General features: G+C 37.1%; 1 protein-coding gene across 2 annotated transcripts in view; it reads left to right on the top strand.

The window, feature by feature from the left end:
• LOC6050274 (gonadotropin-releasing hormone receptor) overlaps window positions 1–18,776 on the top strand; it is a 101,317-nt gene that overhangs the window by 53,586 nt on the left and 28,955 nt on the right. For both annotated transcript variants that reach the window (XM_038262473.1, XM_038262474.1), the window contains exon 3: window positions 10,269–10,452. In XM_038262473.1, the coding sequence (XP_038118401.1) occupies window positions 10,269–10,452 (184 nt within the window). The remainder of the gene's footprint in view (window positions 1–10,268; window positions 10,453–18,776) is intronic.

Raw genomic sequence — 18,776 nt, 5'->3', positions numbered from 1 at the left:
ATGACGTTTTGGTTAGGTAATCTAAAGTCTTTTAGAAAGAAACGAAAAGTTTGAAGGTCTGGCAACCCTGGTTCGAGTTGTGACTACTTTAGTGTACTTTTTTACTTATGTACCTCTTGATGCCGGAACTCTCTTAATAGTGTAAGCTTTTTCCGGATCCAATCGTAATACCTTTCCAATGAGACTTACAGTTTAAAGATCTGAGAGGATCTTTTAGCACAGAGAACAGATGTATATCATTGAACAAACAGCATTGAAAAACGTGTGTAAAAATTCAAACCAAAATACGTTGAAAAGAGCTAGGGTGTGCACCATCCGTCTAGATAGCGCCACTTCCAAAATCATGATGGCCTACAGTAGCAGAACGTTGGACCATCTAATCACTGCATAAAACATTCCGTACGAACGACATCAGACCAATGTCTGACTGTCCTTCATCAGAGGGTTGCAATTTCACGCGCCAAAGAAGGTAAACAAAACGAAATCGGACATAACATGTGTAAAGGGACTATTTTAAGTTGTCGTTTGAAAAATATTTTTGAATAAATTTTCTGTTATGTTTTCGTTAAAGTTAACGCATTTTTGCAATATTTTTAGTCAACTGGAATTATACAGAAGTGAATTTTATATTTAAATGAGGTTAACATTTATTTTCTTTCGAAATTATTGAGCCTTTTTCATTTTTAAGTCAAGTATTCTCAGCCGCGATGGTGGCGCCGCCAAGCGTATCCTGCACACTCTAATTTCTTTGATGCAAGATTGTATGCAACGCATTTTTTTAGTGCAACATTGTTTACACACAAGTTAGAGCTTAGATGTACATCTGTTCTCTGTGCTTTTAGTAAGGAGTGAGGTTGTTTAAGTCGAAACTATTTGAGGGTCCTTAAAATGAGTTGAAGTGGGTGTTGAAATCGGATTCGGTTCGGATCTTTTTTTACAATTTTTTAACTTCTTTACGATGGTTGGTGTAAATTTCACTTTGATGCTCAAAATTTCAAACAGAAATGGCAGAGGTTCAAAATATCTCAACTATTGTGTTATATGGTATTTTTTTTAAACTCAACATGTTAGATTGACTTTTAAAGAGCTTTCCTAACCTTCATCATCTCAGGCCAAAGTTTCGTCCCCTCTAAAAACGTGCCTAACCGCAATTTAATCAAATCTCTCCGAAGTTCCACCGTATTACCTCAGACTGTTTTTTCCACTTAACTTCCATCGTACAAATGCACTGTTTTTTGCCGTTTTCCATGATGGATACTCAGCTGTCGACGAAAACCTTCACTCGTTACCATTTCCGCGGTTGGCACAACAATTTAACATTTAGTACTTTTTGGAATGATAAAAATATTTATAATTTTTGAAATTCCAACCCAGCAAAAGTTAGCAACCTAACTGAACGCATCTTCAAAAGACGTTGAGCTGATCACGTGGCCATGGATGTTTCCTCCAAAATCTTAGAAACAAAAATGCAATCCAAATTTTTAAACGGGCAAGTTCCGGGCAAATACATGGTATTTGACCTGGAAGAGCAAAAATACCCTCGGTTGGATGCCAACAAGATACCAGCAAGGAAAAAACAGTTACGCCCCTCCGGGGCTGCCTTGTTTGGGGCTCAGATGCTATCGCCTTTCTTGGCAATGTTTTGCTCTTCGTCACCAGCTGAAAAAAGAACTTTTTTCCGGACGTCTAAAAAGTAAAGTTTATTTGTGGAAATTCATTTTACTTCGTGAGCAGAAATAATATCAGGTGATTGGCTTCTTCGTAAGTAAACATGATTTTTTTTTTATTTTCCTTTGTTATTACAAACTTTTTTTTCTTTTTGGAAAACTTGTCTTTCCATTGAATTTTAATGTTGAGCCTTCCGAGGAGATTAATTATGCAAATGTTATTGACTTCTGCCTAAAAGGCAGTCTTAAACACTTTCATCAATGAAATACAAGTATAGAAACCCGTTCCATGGGGTCATTCTTTCATCAATTAAAAAATGATAATTAGAAATGACATGTTTTCCCCCTTCAACCTGCAACGTCTGCAAAAAAAATGTAACCAAAAACTGCAGCACGTGGTGCGATGTTTTCGGATCCAGACTTTCTTTGAAATACCATCACCCAGGGAATGGTCCCCGGTAACGAGGTGCTAATTACTGCCATCAACCATTTTGTTTCGTCTCCACAAGATTCGATTCAAGCTTTTAACAAGATAATGAACTGTTAGGTGAGAGCGTGTCTGGATAATGTTATGCATCCAATGTGTTTAAACAATATTTTCGAATTCGAAGAATTCTCCGAATAAGCAAATATTTGTACTGTCAGTTTGGTGATCTCAAAAAATATAATTTATATGTAAATAATTGGTTTGAGGTTTGATGACACGGGTCAACACGTGCATAATATATTGCGGTTGCAAAATAAACAAGTATATTCCCTCACGTGGCCGTACCCAAAATTGTGTACACATTTCATTTTTTACAACTTTCTATACGCTTACCCGAAATAGCTCCACAAAGTCACGGATTGCTGACCGCTGCAACAGATGGGCCTCGAATCGGGGTTGGAATTTTGGGCGGGCAGCTTTTTTCCTGGAAGGGCTCGGTTTTCGGGAGATATTCAGGAGACTTGTTTGTGTCTTTATGTTTTTTTTTGAGCAGATATAATGTTTACACATTTTGCTTTACAAAGAAAAAAAATCTTAACAAAAATCATTTCATAGGCGCCTAAATCATGCTGTTTTACACCACCTGAATCACGTACCAAAACCCGCAGTTCAAAAGGATTAGTCAACAGTATACCCAGAGGGATCCCAAACATTCAGCACATTTTCCCGACAAATGTATGCAACACGCACGGTATTCAGTGCTCGGTACACAAATCAGCACAGTTTCCGCTGTGGGTGGTAAAGTGAGGGTGCTACTCTCTGGTCCAGGAAACTGAGAATTTGCCAACTGCAAATATGTGTCCCCGCATGTACTCTTTGTATGCACTCTGGTCCTGGTACTATTTGTCAGCTAGGACAACAACTTATGGTCGACTGTGACAGCTGCCTTAATTGTGATTTGTTGGGTAGTTTGTTTAGACTTTGGCGTTTTAAAATTTTGTTAAAATGTAATTTCTTTGCCAGGTTATTAAACTAGATAATTTTTGAAAAATATTTTTTCTCTTATGTATTATAACCGAACAATGTTAATATATCTTATGTTGTGTGCTATCTTGTGACAACGACCATTTAGTACTTTTCGAGAAAATCGATTTTTAAAGTTTGATGGTAAATAATTTTAAAACTATGTATGATGAAAAAACTATTTGAAGCAGTCGGTTCGTTTACTATCGCTAAACAAACGCTAAAACATTCAACTAATTTGATAACACCAGTTAAAGATACAGTAAATTATGTAAACAAAAATCTGGAAATCACGTGTCACAAGTGTGTTTTGAAAGTAAAATTGTACTACGTGTCACAAGTGTGTACAGAATTCCCAGACAAACTAAAATAAGTTCAAATCATTGGTTTAATCGACTTTAAACCAATGAGTATCAACACAAATTTGATTTGATGATAAAATGGTTTATGTCACAAGTGTGTTTTGCAATATCCGGGAAACGGAAGCGAATTTCCAAAATCGGATTGAAGCATCTTATAGCGAAGTGATCTTAAGATGTCCGCTTATCAACCCTTTTAAAAGAATTCAGTTTCATTGAGAATCATCTGAGAAATGGTAAAATCCGTGAAAAATCACTTTGACCCAATCTCATCCCCCAGACCCAATGACCCACCCCACTGACGGTACAAAAACAATTGGGTCAATCTCCGCCAACTCACACAGCAGTTGCAGTGACGGAATGGCAGTACGACCCCTTCAATTTTTGAACATGCAAAAAATGATTATGAGATGGAAATTTGATCTCAAAGGGACTTTTATGTAAAATTGGACGCCCGATTTGATAGCTTACTCAAAATTACGAAAAAAAAGCCTATATTTCATCGAAAAAAAAGACTATTTTTTTAAATTCTGCCATTTTGCGTTACCCAACTGTAAAAAAATTGGAATATGTAATTTTAAGGGAAATTTAATAAAGTTTTCGAATCAACATTTACCCAGAAAGGATATTTTTTTCATTTAGAACAACATTGTTGATTTTAAAATTTCTTGTTTTTTTCTAACTTTGCAGGATTATTTTTTAAAGTGTAGCAATGTTTTACAAAATTGTAGAACAGATAATTACAAAAAATTGATATGTATGGGGTTCTTTTTTATATAAAAACCGAATTTCGCACTTCACAGCGTTGATTGCTGGAAACATTCACCTACTCTTTTTGAAGAGTAACTGTTAGGCTCGGTAGCTATTATTTTTAACAATCATTACTGTTAGCACTTTGCAGGTTGGCAAATCCCAGTGAGCTAAGCTCTTTTAAGGGATTTTGTTGCCATTAATTACAACTAAATTATTACTATTCTTTAACTATTCTACTGGGGTTGCGTATATGGTGTGTTGGGCGACTGTTGATGGTTTGTTTGCGGTGGGTGGTGGGTGGTGGGCGGCTGGTGGCGGGCGGCTGGTGGCAGGCGGTTGTTGGTGGGCGGCTGGCGGCGGGCGGTGGCAGGCGGTGGGTGGCGGAAACGAAAAAGCATAACATTTTTTTAGTGTGAGCTTCTCGGTAGATAAAGTAACACTTTCGACTTGAGGTGGGCGCGCAGGGTTTTTTAAAGTTGATAAATGTAGGTGAGTCTTTACAGGATTGTGGGAGGGCGTTGTATAGCTTGCTTCCGATGAACGCAATCTTCTTACGGCCGAATTCGGTTCTGGCTCTGACCAAATAGAAATGTCCAGCTTGTCTACTCGCACGACCTTCATGCATTCTTTGCCGGACAAGTGTAACGTCGGGAGAGTTGAAGTTTTTCCGAATGTGCAATAACATTTGGAACTCGTGCATTGCTCGTACAGGAAGTATGGAATCTTTCGGATCATTGTACAAGAGGCGGGTAGGATAGAGGAAGGGTCTTCGGAACACGATTTTGAGGTATCTGTTTTGGATGACTTGCAGTTTTTGAAGGCACGATTCTTGGGCATGTCCCCAGTTGGCGATTAGGTATTGCAATCTGGAGTGGATCAGCGCAATGTAGAGCTTTTTCAGCGCAGATGTCGGCAAGAACGATGATGTCTTCCTCAGCACGCCGCACAGGGATGACAGCTTGCTCTTCAGAAGATCCACGTGAGCTGCCCAACTCATCGTGCTGTCCAGCGTTAGTCCAAGGAATTCGAAGCTGAAGACTTCCTCGACAACTCGGTTACAAACAATAACTGGTTCGTGAGCGGGGATCGGTATCCAGGGCGAGTGTACCAACATGTACTTCGTTTTGGTGAGGTTCATTGACAGGAGATTGGAGCAGAAGTAGTCGTTGAGCAATTCAAGATCTGACTTGATCCTCTTTTGCAATTGTTCTACAACAATAGCGTATTTCTCCCCTACTCCGTTATAGAAGATTGATGTGTCGTCGGCGAACGAACGTACCTTGCCAGTTAAGTTCAGTTTGGCCAGATCATTAATGAAAAGCAGGAACAGGATCGGTCCAAGATTGCTCCCTTGGGGGACTCCGGTTGTTACAGGACCCAGTTGGCTACGAAATTCGCCAATAGCCACAAACTGAGTTCTGTTCTCCAGGTAGCTCTTAATGAGATTCAGGGCAACACCTCTTATACCGTTCAACTCAAGCTTCTTCAGCAGCAGATTGTGGTCGATCGTGTCGAATGCCTTTTTAAGGTCTACGAAAAGAGCTCCAACTATGTTCCGTTCGTCGAGGGCCTCGTACATACTCTCCACGGATACTCCTCGGATACTCTCCACGAGGTCGCATGATGCTGTCAGGGTGCTCAATCCCTGCCGAAATCCGTACTGATGCTTGTAGATAAGTTTGTACTTGTCGACAAAGTTGATAATTCTTGAAACCAACAGCTTCTCGATGATTTTATCAAGCACTGACAAGCAAGATATTGGGCGGAAGTTACCAGGGTCCTTGGAGTCACCGGCTTTGTGGATAGGCGTGACTCGGGCAACCTTTAGGCAGTCCGGGTAAGTACAGTAGTTGTTCGGTAACTGGGCTGAGAACGTAGCCCAGTCACCGAATGTTGCTCGTTAACTGGGCTGAACAAAAAATAACGAAGGGACCATCGATGAGTAATATTTTCGAGATGAAATATAAAAATAAAAGTTAGTCAAATTTATTATCAATTCTAACCTTACATATTTCTTTAATTGTAACTTGAAATTAAACAAAAGTTTCAAAAAAGTTTTTATATTTATTGAATATAATTTTTGCATCTATTAACCCCTCGGTCATTTTGGTTTGTTTTGGTTTTTTGACGTTTGTCTGCTTTTTAACTGGGCTACGGTCCAGTTATCGAGCGCCCAGTTAAAAAGCAGCCCGGTTAAACAACGCCCAGTTACCGAACAACTAGGGGAAATTCTCGTATGTTTGGCAGGTTAAGCACTCGCTCCTAACTCCATCCAATTTGCTGATTTTCACTATATCAACAACTAATTTTGCAAAACTTTTGATAGAAACTTGCTTGCTCACTCCTTATTGAGCTATTTATCATTTGATTTCAGTTGAAAACGCTTTTCATTAGCTTTAATTGAATGTCAAATTTCTGACCTGCCAACATTAGAGGCACGCTGGAATTAGATGCTGTTCCCCTACTGTACCTGTTTCGACTATTTCGTTAAAAATGTCAGACAGCAGAAAAGCGAATACACCGAAGTGTTGTTTAATAAAGTAAACAGGAATGTTGTCGTAGCCAGCAGATTTGTTGGAATCCAGGTTGTTGATCAGGATCGTCACTTCCCCGACGGTTGATGGGCGCAGAAACATGGAGAACTGGTGCTGTCGTATGGTACCGATTCTTTGGATGTCCCGATCGCTGTTCAGTGTGGCTGCTAGGTTGGGTCCGATATTGCAGAAGAAGTCGTTGAATGTGTCGCATATTTTCGTCATGTCGGTGATTGCTTGTCCGTCAACGTTAAGCTCATTTGGATAAGCTCGAGTTTGCCTCTTCCCCAGAACGTCGTTTATCACTTTCCAAGCGGATTTTTGATCACTACCGGAAAGGAGGCGATCGTAGTAGTTCCGTTTAGCAGCTGTCTTCTCCTGTTGCAGTTTTAAAGAAACATGTGCCAGCATGTCTGCTAGCAGCTGGTTACTGCGGTTACGTCGTTGTTTCTTCAGCGTTTTTTCCTTAATCTGGATTAGTTTCCAGATATTAAAGGTCATCCACGGGCAGTGCTCCTTCACCTTTGCCCGGATTGTTGCTGTTTTTGTGCACTGCGTCTTCAACAAGTTGTAACTGTCGATCACGTGCAGCAGCTTTTCGTTTGCAATCAGGTGTTGAGACAGCCCTGCCAGGGACTCGGTGAACCGGTGATTCAGCTGCGTGTGGTCAACAATATGCTTGTTGAAAGTCTGCATCCCTGGGTCTCTGGAGAACTTGAATGAAGTTGCAATCCAGTTGTGATCGCTTAGATCACAGTAGGTGGTTCGTTGACAACGTTGCCCGCAAGATTTTCGCTGCATACCACGTGATCCAGTACGTTGTTGCTGGCCGGTCTGGTCACTGAGGTGTTGGTTACTACCATATTGAAGGACGACAATAAGCTTGTAACCATCACGAGTTATTAAGATTTTATGAAAAAAAAAGTTTTGAAAAAGTTTTGTCGTCGTTGATCATGGCCGTTCATGGTCACCTGTGACAGTCACGGACGTCGAAACAAAGAGAAACGCAAAAAAAACTTTTTCAAGACTTTTTTCGTAAAATCGCGATAACTCGGGATGGTTACAAGCAAACCCCTTATGGACTCTGAGTTGATATGTATACGTGAAGGTGGGTCTAAGAGGATGAATTAAGAAGTCGAATCAAAAATATTATGGCTCAAGTAAAAACTGAATCAATGTCTTTACTCCACACATTTTGACGATTTTCCCATACAAACTTCAAGGGCTTAGAGAGAGGGCTTCCGCACCCTAATAACGATAACGATGTTCACGATACCTGTTTATGAAAAAGGAATAAATATGGAACAAACCCAAAACTGAACCCACATGATTGATTGCCCCTCTTTCGTCACAGTGTCATCCGTGTGTCGCCATAGTTTCAGCAGGATTCAAATGTAGGCAAATCTCCAATAAATTACACCAGACATCTGATAATATATTGGGGTTTTTCTTTCGTCTCATGTATTTATAACGGTTACGGAATCTTATTTTGGAGCAACATTTTGCCTCCAAGTTACGCCCAACGATTTGCATATACAAGAGAGAAAAAATGTTGCACAAAAAAGCCTTACGATTCGGATTAGGCACTGAGATGAGTCCATTCTTCGCGTTTTTTTTTTTTTTTGCTCTGGATGTTACGTGTACCGCATGCCTTAGTTTGTTATTCTAAGCGCCTTCTGTAAGCTGCTTGTACCTACTAAACTAAATAAACCAAAACACAAGCAGCCACCTTGAAGTTTAGCTGGCTGACAGTTTTTGACACTGTAAGTTGCTTTTCAGATCGACGTTGTCGTGCTATCTTGTCGCACTCGCTTTTTTACGTTCCGAAAAAAAAACGCACTTTACTGTTTAACCTTGAATAAACAAAAACTAGATCACGCAAAGTAAATAATAACAAACACGTTTTGTTTGGTTGACCTTTCAGTGCGTTGTACCGAAGTTTGGATGAATTTCGTTGCCGGAGTCCCGAATAATAATTCCAAATGTTTGCAGAAGTCGGACATGTACGTGTGTCAAACGTGTTCTGGCCTAAAATCCCTTTAGCCACTTATCGCACTTACAGCAAGTTTCAGGGTGTGTTAAGATAGCACAACAAGATCGAAACTTCTTTCATGTGAAAAGTGACAACAAAGCATGGCGGTTTTTCTGCAAAAAATGCCGTTCTTAACTCAATTGGACAAAAAATGCACGTGCGGCAAGATAGCACGACTACGACGAGTTACTGCTACTGGTGTTGCATTATTCATCGTAGACATGGAAGTGAAAATTGTGGATGTTTCTTTTCGAGAAAGTTATTTGTTCGGGCAGATACAGTTTCACTTCACTGTGGTATGTTTTTTGTTATGATTAGTTAAAATTTTCTTATGCATATGAATAAATCAAGAATAAATAAAAAAATAAATAAATAATAAATATAACATCTCCAAGAATCATTACGTTTCGTTATCGTCGTGCTTTTGAAATTAAATAACCTCATCTTAAAAAAAAACTGATTTTTTGGAAGACTTGCACAAATTATAAAATATATAAATCTGGACAATGCCAACTGAACTCAAAATTTAGCCGCCAAGTTCTCGTTAATTCTGAAACGGGACACAGCAAGGGCTAATACCCGGGACTGAGATGTTTGTCCACGGTACAATTCCAGCTAAAAACAAAGTGGCTCCGCCGCCGCATTTCTCTTTTTCTCTGGCAGTGCACAAAAAGTTAAAATTAAAACAAACATAACCTCTCACCGCTATACGCGTCCAGGAAGATAGGTATCAGATTAAACTATTCGCCATAAAAACAGCAATTAACGGCCAATCTCCACCGGTTGAGATGGTGAAGCGCGTTTTAGGGGAGGTTGGGGCCGATATGACCTACTTGATATTCAAGTTGCTTGATATTTAAAATTTTGCATCAAGTTTTACTTTTGAAAAGTTCAAATTGATGGCAACTTTACAACACTTCCCAATATTAAATACAAGTAAAGGAGATATTACACTCCAACAATCCCTAACTCCAGCAAAAGACTTACAGACAAGAAGATACATCACTCAAGACTCAGCTAAACTCACATTTCCACTCGTTTTACTGCTCCGGCATCCACGTGAACGTGTAAAACCATGTTCTGAAAGTTCATGTGTACTCTCACCGCATGTCCAGTTCGAGTCCAAGCGCAGCCCAGCAAGAATGTTTCTTCCTTTCGAACCTGTCGAAAGTAAAAGACCGGTGTTGTCCATTTGTACCTCGTTGGTTGTCCAATTTGCGGAGATTATTTCTTGTTGAGAATTCCGGTTCACAGAAGTGTTGGGCAAGTTTTTGGAATGTGGCCAAATGAAATTAATTATCTTTGTTTCAGGGGAAATTCTGGCAACACTGTTTACAATTCCTTTAAAAAGGTATCATAACTTAATTGAAATTGGAAATCACTTCATTTGGAAAACTTGCTTCGCAGAAAACACCCAGTCTAATCTGTATAATTGAATTTCCTGCTTTTCTCCCCTTTACCTTCTACTTTCAGTGGATGATTTTTCGGGTGGCAAAAGGGCCCTTCCTGGAAGACTTTTACCAGTGCGTCACCCACGGCTTCTACTCCGAGCGGTGGCAGGAGCAGCTCTACACCACCTTCACCCTAGTATTTATGTTCATCATTCCATTGCTGATATTGATTGGCACTTATTTATCAACGTTTAGAACGATATCGAGTAAGTATGACGAGGAGGTTTGTGTTTCTGCTATTTTTGGGTCTTATTGGGTCTTAATGAAGAACACTCTTGTCTGCAGGTGTCTGTTTCAGGGGAGACAGACCAGAGAGATTTTCCTGGATTTGGAAAGTAAACTGCTACTAGTTCATAGCATGCAGTAGGGTATTGACGTTAACCACGAAAATGTCCATCTTAAAAGAGTAGTTTATGCAACAAATTGCGAAAAGAAGAATTTTTCAGCACGAGTTTATCCAACGAGATCGTCACGATCGTGAACCTCCGTGACGATTCTCAAGATTTAAAATTTCCCGAGAATCGAGAGTTGAATTTTGCAATAGAATGTTACCATTATCATTTAAATTGTTTTGAAATTCGTAGAGGCATGACAAACTGACATTTTTTAAACATTGGCAAAATAAGATTAAACAAGTCACACTTTCACACTAAGAACACTTAGAATTCTTCTTTCGAATGCTGAATTGGTTTCAAAATGATTTTTTGGCGAATTTTTAAATCGAAGCCTGTCTAGAGGCGGGGTTGGGTTGTAGATAGACTAAACTAATAAAAATTTTGCAAAAACATTTCAAAATCACTTTAGCAGAGCCATTTTTTTAAATCATTATTTGCTAAAAAATATGATATTAAACATTTTTGAAATACGAAATTTTGTTTAAAAAAATCAGCCTTCTTTTTAAAAGGTTATCTATCTGGATTACTACCCGAGCAGGGGTAAATAACACGGGAATATCACATTTTGGTATTACTTGGGCAAATAACAGGGACCAAAATGTGCCCTTGGTTGCCCAGTTATAGATCATAAAATACCATGAAATCATACCAAAGTCTTGTATGTGGAAGGGCACAACAATGCCAAACAATGTTTTTCCAAGGGTAAAATAATACCTAAAAATAAAACCATTTCAATACCAAGTTGAGCTCTTCTGGATTTTTGAACATTGCTTGAATACCAAAACTTGGTATTGCCATGGTTTTATTTTTAGGTATTCCCGCGCCCTTGGAAAATCAGGTTTTGGTATTCCTGTGGTTTTCCACATATACATGATTTTGATATGATTCCATGTTATTTTACCATTTGGCAACCAAAGGCACATTTTGGTCGCTGTTTTTTGCACAAGTAATACCAAATTTTGGTATTTTCATTCAATTTTTTAGTGCACCAGTTGCAGTAAGTGAAAAAACAGAAATGATACATATGCAACAGCCAAATCTACTCACCTGTTGATTCCATGTTGTTCTTAGTGATATTCTTCACCACACCGAATGCATTTGTCATTGATGAACGGCCTGTGCTTGAAGCTCTTGAAGCTTCTGAAAAATAACAAGATTGAAAAATAAGTGTTATTAAAATGAAACTGGATTGAAATTCACCAAAATTCCATAATCTGTCGATTGACTCGTTTTTTAAAGTATTTGGTTATCCCGACTTAGAGAAATTTCAACGATTTAAAAAAAACTTTGTGGGTAAATAAAAAAGATGAAAATCAGCTTTAACATTTTCAAGTAATTTTAGCGCAAAATTAGTTAATTCGTCAAAGTTTATAAAAAATTTCCCATAATTTGATCAATACCAAAATGTTGCATCCTGACTTAGAAAATTTTCCACAATTTCAAGTAATTTCTTTAGGGGGTATATCAAAAATGTTTAGAATCAAATTTGAAATTTCCGGTTTTCAATGAAGGCATTCGCTTTGAGACATCATTTTAGCGCAAAACTAATTATTTTGTCAAAATTGGTCAAAATTTTCCCATGGTTTCAGAGGAATTTGATAAAACACTTTAATACCAAAATAATACCAAAATGTGGTGACACATTGACAAATTCTGCAATTTTGCAATATCAAAACAATACCTTAAATTGGTATAATACCACATTTTGCTCTTGCATAATCCTTAAGACAAATTTTAAAGGGTCCAGAAATACCAAAATTTGGTATTGATACCGGAGAAAGGTATTATTACGCATTTCCTTTGTTATTTACCCATGCTCGGGTAGATTACACCCATTTGATGACTTTACTAACACGTTTGGAGCGCAGGCCTTCTGCTTGTCTTCTGGCAACTGCATCATTCCGAATCCGTATTATTAACAAAAATGTTTTCTAACATCATACAGTCTGAGCGTTACATGAATGTATTTAATGGTGATTGCTCAAACGTTTACAAACAGTAACGTGAATTATTTAAAGCAAAACAAAACGATTGCAATTCAAACTGAGTGCATTTACCACAAAACAAACTTCGAAAAAAAAAATATCTCGCAACATATAGCTACTTACTCATTTACTGCAAACCACAAATTGCATTGTGGGAAATTAAATAAGCACCGCAATTAAATTTTCAAAAGTTAGTTTACATAAAAAAGAAGTAAGCGGAGCCAATAATTGCCCAGCTCAAATTATTAACAAGCTTTATAAAATTAAATAAAAAAAATACACCATCCGATGCTAAACCGATTACACGACAATAGACCGGGAGCAACACGAACGGAGAAAATCCCACCAGCCTCAGCGAACAGGATTAACTTGAACTTGAATGCTCCATTTGCGAAAAAAGAGATAAAATTGTTAGTCCTCTGTCCCGGATGCCTTTTCTGTGTTCCTCGAAGTCTACGGCCGTCGTTAATCTGGTGTTCGGTTCAGAGAGCAATCAGCAGCCTTTGCAACTTGAGCATCCTTTCAGTTTAAACGATAGTAAGATAGTAAAGCGTAGGAAATCTTTAAGGGAAAATCTCAAATTCGGAATAATATTTTTTTCTCAAATTCAAACAAATTTATAAATCTAAATGCTTTGGCAAGTACTTAAAATGGCTTTTGTGAAATGAAAATAATTAAAGAACGTTTTGGATATTCATGTGCTCATGCAACTATGAAAACTCTCAAAGAGATTTGCCTCAAATTATAATAAATGCGCAATCGTTAGGAATCGATCGTTACATCACATTTCAAACGGTGCCCAGGAGCCCTGTTAGCAAATACGCTTGAAGAAAATGATAATTTATTGTTTTGCCATACGCAGCATCCAACCATCGAGTCGCTGTACGCTACATATCGTTCCTTAGAGAACTATAATCGGATTACTTACTCTAACTAAGATGTTCCTAGCATGCAGTTAAAGGTACACAGTGAAAAAAATAAAAGTAAATTACACTGCATGTACTTTTTTTGTAAACACAAAAAAAAGTGGCAACCGACGGGATTCAAACCTACCAACAACAGTAAGCACTGGCGCCTTAGCCCGCGTCTACAAAATTCAGGCTATTTAAATGCAACTGGACTGCTACTTTTTTTACTGTGTAACAAAATGATTATTTGTTAGTTTTTCTCCATTATTCTTGAAAACTAATGGAAATGCAAAAAATACCAAATTTCATTCAATCAGCAAAACATAAACTATTAGGCTAAAAGCAGAGCATGCCTCGCAACAAAATATTTTCAGCATCTGTTCGTTGCGCACACTGATTAGCATAAATTTAATATGTTTAAATGTCTCCCGGAACCAGCAGAACACTCCGACTAAATTTCGAGCTTATTTCAGCAGAGCGGTTTACAGCACTGTTTGAACCTGTTTCGGTTGGACAATTAATGAACAAAACAAAGTATTGTACACTGTAAAAATTGTACTTAAATCTAATCCATAATTAAAATTGGAAAATAAATACCATGTTTTTCAAGAAACAGTCAATACAATGTTTAAGTGGTTGTTTACACTAAGATTTGAATATTTTAAAATCTCTTAAAATCCATTTTGTGTTATATTTAGTCAGAAACTGGCTAAGCAACGTTAGTATACAGCAATTCCCCACGAAAACAGCATGGAAAAAAACAAAAGTGCTCGGATCGGGCTCAAAATTTTCTGGGGGTTCCCTGGCTGAAATAATTAGACCCGTATTTTTTTGTTTGGCCATTAGGGTGACCTACGCCGTGTTAGGGTGGTCTGAAAAATGGCCATTTTCGTCGATTTTCGCAAAAACCACTTTTTTCGAAAAATCATAACTCCTCGCCATTTTCACCGATTTCAATTGTCTTATACGCAAATGAAAGGTGATAAGTTGGCCTTTTAATCAAAAATAGTGAAAAGTTTCAAAAATCTAGCCTAACATATGAAAAGGCCGTATGAAACTTTAAAATGCCGTTTTGACGGTGTGTGGACTAAAGAGCCTATGTCTGGAAATATTTTTATCGGATTCCCCGGACATTTTTACGTAACATACCAAAAAATGGGAGGAGTTCATTAACAGGATTCCGAGATATGATTTTTTGAAAATAAAATCCGTGTTTTTGGTCGCGCTGCGCGCAAAAACCAGAAATTGACGAAATTGGCAAAAAAAATCAACTTTTTTCACTAAAACTGCGATAACTTTAAAATTTCAGCGATGACCTATACATGTCTGGGTACCAAAAGTTGCGTCTTTTAATTACGAAAATTTTGGTACCCAAACATCTATAGGTCATCGCTGAAATTTTAAAGTTTACGCAGTTTTAGTGAAAAAAGCTGACTTTTGCCAATTTCGTCATTCTCCGGTTTATGCACGCGGCGCGTCGAAAAACACGGATTTTATTTTCAAAAAATCATATCTCGGAATCCTGTTAATGAACTTCTTCCATTTTTTGGTATGTTACGTAAAAATGTCCGGGGAATCCGATAAAAATAGGCAGACATAGGCTCTTTGGTCCAGACACCGTTAAAACGGCATTTTAAAGTTTCATACGCCCTTTTCATATGTTAGGCTAGATTTTTGAAACTTCTCACTATTTTTCATTAAAAGGCCAACTTATCACCTTTCATTTGCGTATAAGATAATTGAAATCGGTTAAAACGGCGAGGAGTTATGATTTTTCGAAAAAAGTGGTTTTTGCGAAAATCGACGAAAATGGCCATTTTTCAGACCACCCTAACACGGCGTAGGTCACCCTTATGGCCAAACAAAAAAATACGGGTCTAATTATTTCAGCCAGGAAACCCCCAGAAAAATTTTTAAGCCCGATCCGAGCACTTTTGTTTTTTTCCATGCTGTTTTCGTGGGGAATTGCTGTATAAAGCAAACAGGTTCAGTAATAGGGTTCTATGTAATCTTATTATTGTTTTGACCAAATCGGCTCAATTTTGGAGTAGACCACTTTTGAATATATTTTGAGAATAAAAACATCCAAATTCAATTTAATTATTTAAACTTTTATCACAATAACTCGATTTTGACAAACTTTCCCTCTTTTAGATTTTTGTACTTTCCTGTGTGTTTTGTCTGATCAAAAGTTTCAACTTTTGAGCTTCTTAAGTGCAAGACGGACATTTTTATTTCGACAAGTTTGTCAATTTAAGTCGATTTAGTCAATTTATGTCTCAAAAAATATTTTTGAATTTTAAGTACTTAATTAATATAATTTGCACTCCAATAGTACTTTATTCACATTTTAATGATGTGCACAATTTTCAAGTTAAAGTAATTTTTTGTTCAAAAATGTATTGTATGAAATAAATATTTTCAAATTGGTGCGATTTTTTTACGCTGTCGATATAACATTTGATATGTCGATTACGTCGATTCCCCGGCGGAATTCACTGCACATTTTTTTCGCTAATTATCATCTTTATTCAATGTTTATCACTTTCCAATGTTTCTCACCAAAAGACATGTGTTGCTCAAATTTGGTATGCTTTTTAGAGAAAGCAAATTATAAAAAATCCCATTTTCAATGTCAAAAAAGCAAATCTAAGTGAGTTTTCTCGCTATTTTGAAAAAATAAAATAAAATTTTTGATTTAAAATTTCATAGATATCGTTCATTGACAAATGAAGTCTTATTAGGTAGCAATCAGAAACAAACAAATTTCCTTATTTTCATTCTATCTCAGTTATTTATTTATTTTATTTATTTATTCGTCAAACATACGTAGACTACATGATCGTTGCTTAGTTTCTAATTACAAGGGGGGAACATCTATCTTTGATTGTAGAACTGTTTTTTCATGGTGGATTTTGTCATTGTGAAATCGATTATGTTATTATATTTGTTATAAGTTTCCATCATTCTATTCATGGGCCCGTGTTTAGCGTAGTCAGTTCTGTGAAAATGCAATGCGAATGGCTCACGTGCTCTCAATACGCGTGTGGGTTCATAGAAATTTAATGTTTGTAACAACTCTGGAGAATTAATTCGGTTTGCAATTAGATCATTTACGAACGAAAGAGAAGCGAATTCACGACGCTTTACAAGTGTTTCTAAGCTTATTAACATACAGCGTGCAATATACGAAGGAAGGGGAAACACTGTCCACCCTAGTTTACGAAGAGCAAATAGTAAAAATTGTTTTTGCACTGATTCAATACGGGTTTCGTGTGTTTTGATGTGTGGACTCCACACGACGCTACAATATTCAAGAATAGAGCGAACATAAGCTATGAACAATGTTTTCAATGTATAGGGGTCCTTAAAGTTATAACTGAATCGTTTTATGAAGTTGAGCATATTAGTTGCTTTGAATACCATCGTGTTGTAATGTTCGATGAAAGTCATTTTAGAATCAAGTATGACTCCTAAATCTCTAACATTTGAACAGGTTTCAACTATCTGGTTGTCTAGTTTTACGTTTATATTTGGCTTATTTATTTTTCTGCTGAACAAGATCGATGTACACTTTTTAATGTTAAGTTGTAAAAGGCTACGACAGCACCATTCAAAGAATATGTTGATTTCGTTCTGGAATCTTGAAGCGTCAGTTTCGTCTTTAATTTTCATAAACAATTTCATGTCATCTGCGTAAATCGAAACGTTGATATGCTTAAATATAAAGGATACATCATTTACGTAAAGAATAAAAAGTAATGGGCCTAAATGAGAGCCTTGAGGTACCCCGGAAGTAACATTGATGAGCCTAGATATGAGGCCATTAAATTTAACACATTGCGTGCGTTTTGTTAAGTAAGATTTAAGCCATGAAAGTAGATTAGAATCAATTCCGATTTTATCCAATTTGAAAAGAAGCATAGGAATGTCCACTCTGTCGAAGGCTTTGCTAAAGTCAGTATAGAGTGTCTGTACAGAGTTTTTGTTATCCATTTCATTCAATGTGTAGTTTACGAACGAGAGAAGATTAGTTGCGGTTGAGCGCCCTTTGAAAAATCCATGCTGTTTTTGTGTTATGTAGTCTTTTAATTGAGCAAACATTTTGTTGTTAACTATTGCCTCAAAGAGCTTGGGAATACATGAAATAAGAGCAATTCCACGGTAGTTTTTCACGTCAGATTTTTACCGGATTTGAAAATTGGAACTAAATATGATTTCTTCCAAGCACTTGGGAATATTCCTGATTTTAATGATAGATTAAATAGCCAATAAAGCGGAGAAGCCAGTTCAGAGGCTACATTTTTGCAAATTTTGGAGATATTCCATCTGGTCCGGTACTTTTGAACTGTCAAGAGCTTTAAGAGCCGCCTGAATTTCATCTAAGGATAAGCTATCGACTGTTATTTCGTTATTCGCTTGGGGAATAAAGGAAAAGTAGCTTCGGTCTCGATCGTTTTCATCAAAAGAGGTGTATACGCTTTCAAAAAGTTTGCGAATAATTCACAAATTTCTGCACTGTTTTTGCCAATTTTATTGTCGAGAGACATATTTGACGGAAAATTACTACTTTTTAATTTTGATTTGACAAAATTGAAAAACTGCTTGGAATCACTCTTGATTTCCTATTCTACCTTTCTATGATACTTTTCAAATTCAAATTGGATGGTGACTTCTAACTGACTGCATATTTGTAGATACTCATCAAGTTTTTGGCTATTGCTTTTGTAAGCTTTGTGAGCTTTTTGTTTTCTATTTTTAAGGTTTTTAACCTCTCTTGTAAACCAAGGCGGGTGTTTGTCAATTGTGCGTCTTTTTCTTCGTATTGGGACGCTTTCATCGAGGATGTCGTATATAATGCTATAGAAAGTGTTAACTGCTAGCTCGATGTTCGCTTCTTTCTCTAGTAATGCTTTCCAATCAACTTCTAATAGTCTACGTTTGATTAAGGGATAATTGGCATTATTGTAATCAGGAATTTCTTCGTAATCTGAACCATCTGGTCTGTTATTAGCCTTATGCACGAAAAGTGAAAATTCAATTGCTGTGTGATGAGCTTCATTTTTCCAAAGTGGATTATTTGCTTCAGTCACACAGAAGTCTTCAGTCATATTAGTAAAAAGAAGATCAAGAAAGCGATTATTTTGATTTTTAACATGATTAATTTGATTTAGGCCGAGAGAGTACATTTTGTCAAAAATTACTTGTAATCTATCACTTTCCCCTAAGATGGGAATAAGAA

Source organism: Culex quinquefasciatus, chromosome 3 (assembly GCF_015732765.1).
Source record: "Culex quinquefasciatus strain JHB chromosome 3, VPISU_Cqui_1.0_pri_paternal, whole genome shotgun sequence".
Taxonomy (NCBI): domain Eukaryota; kingdom Metazoa; phylum Arthropoda; class Insecta; order Diptera; family Culicidae; genus Culex; species Culex quinquefasciatus.
Note: the sequence above shows the minus strand (reverse complement) of the source record. Positions and strands in the feature narration are given on the sequence as shown.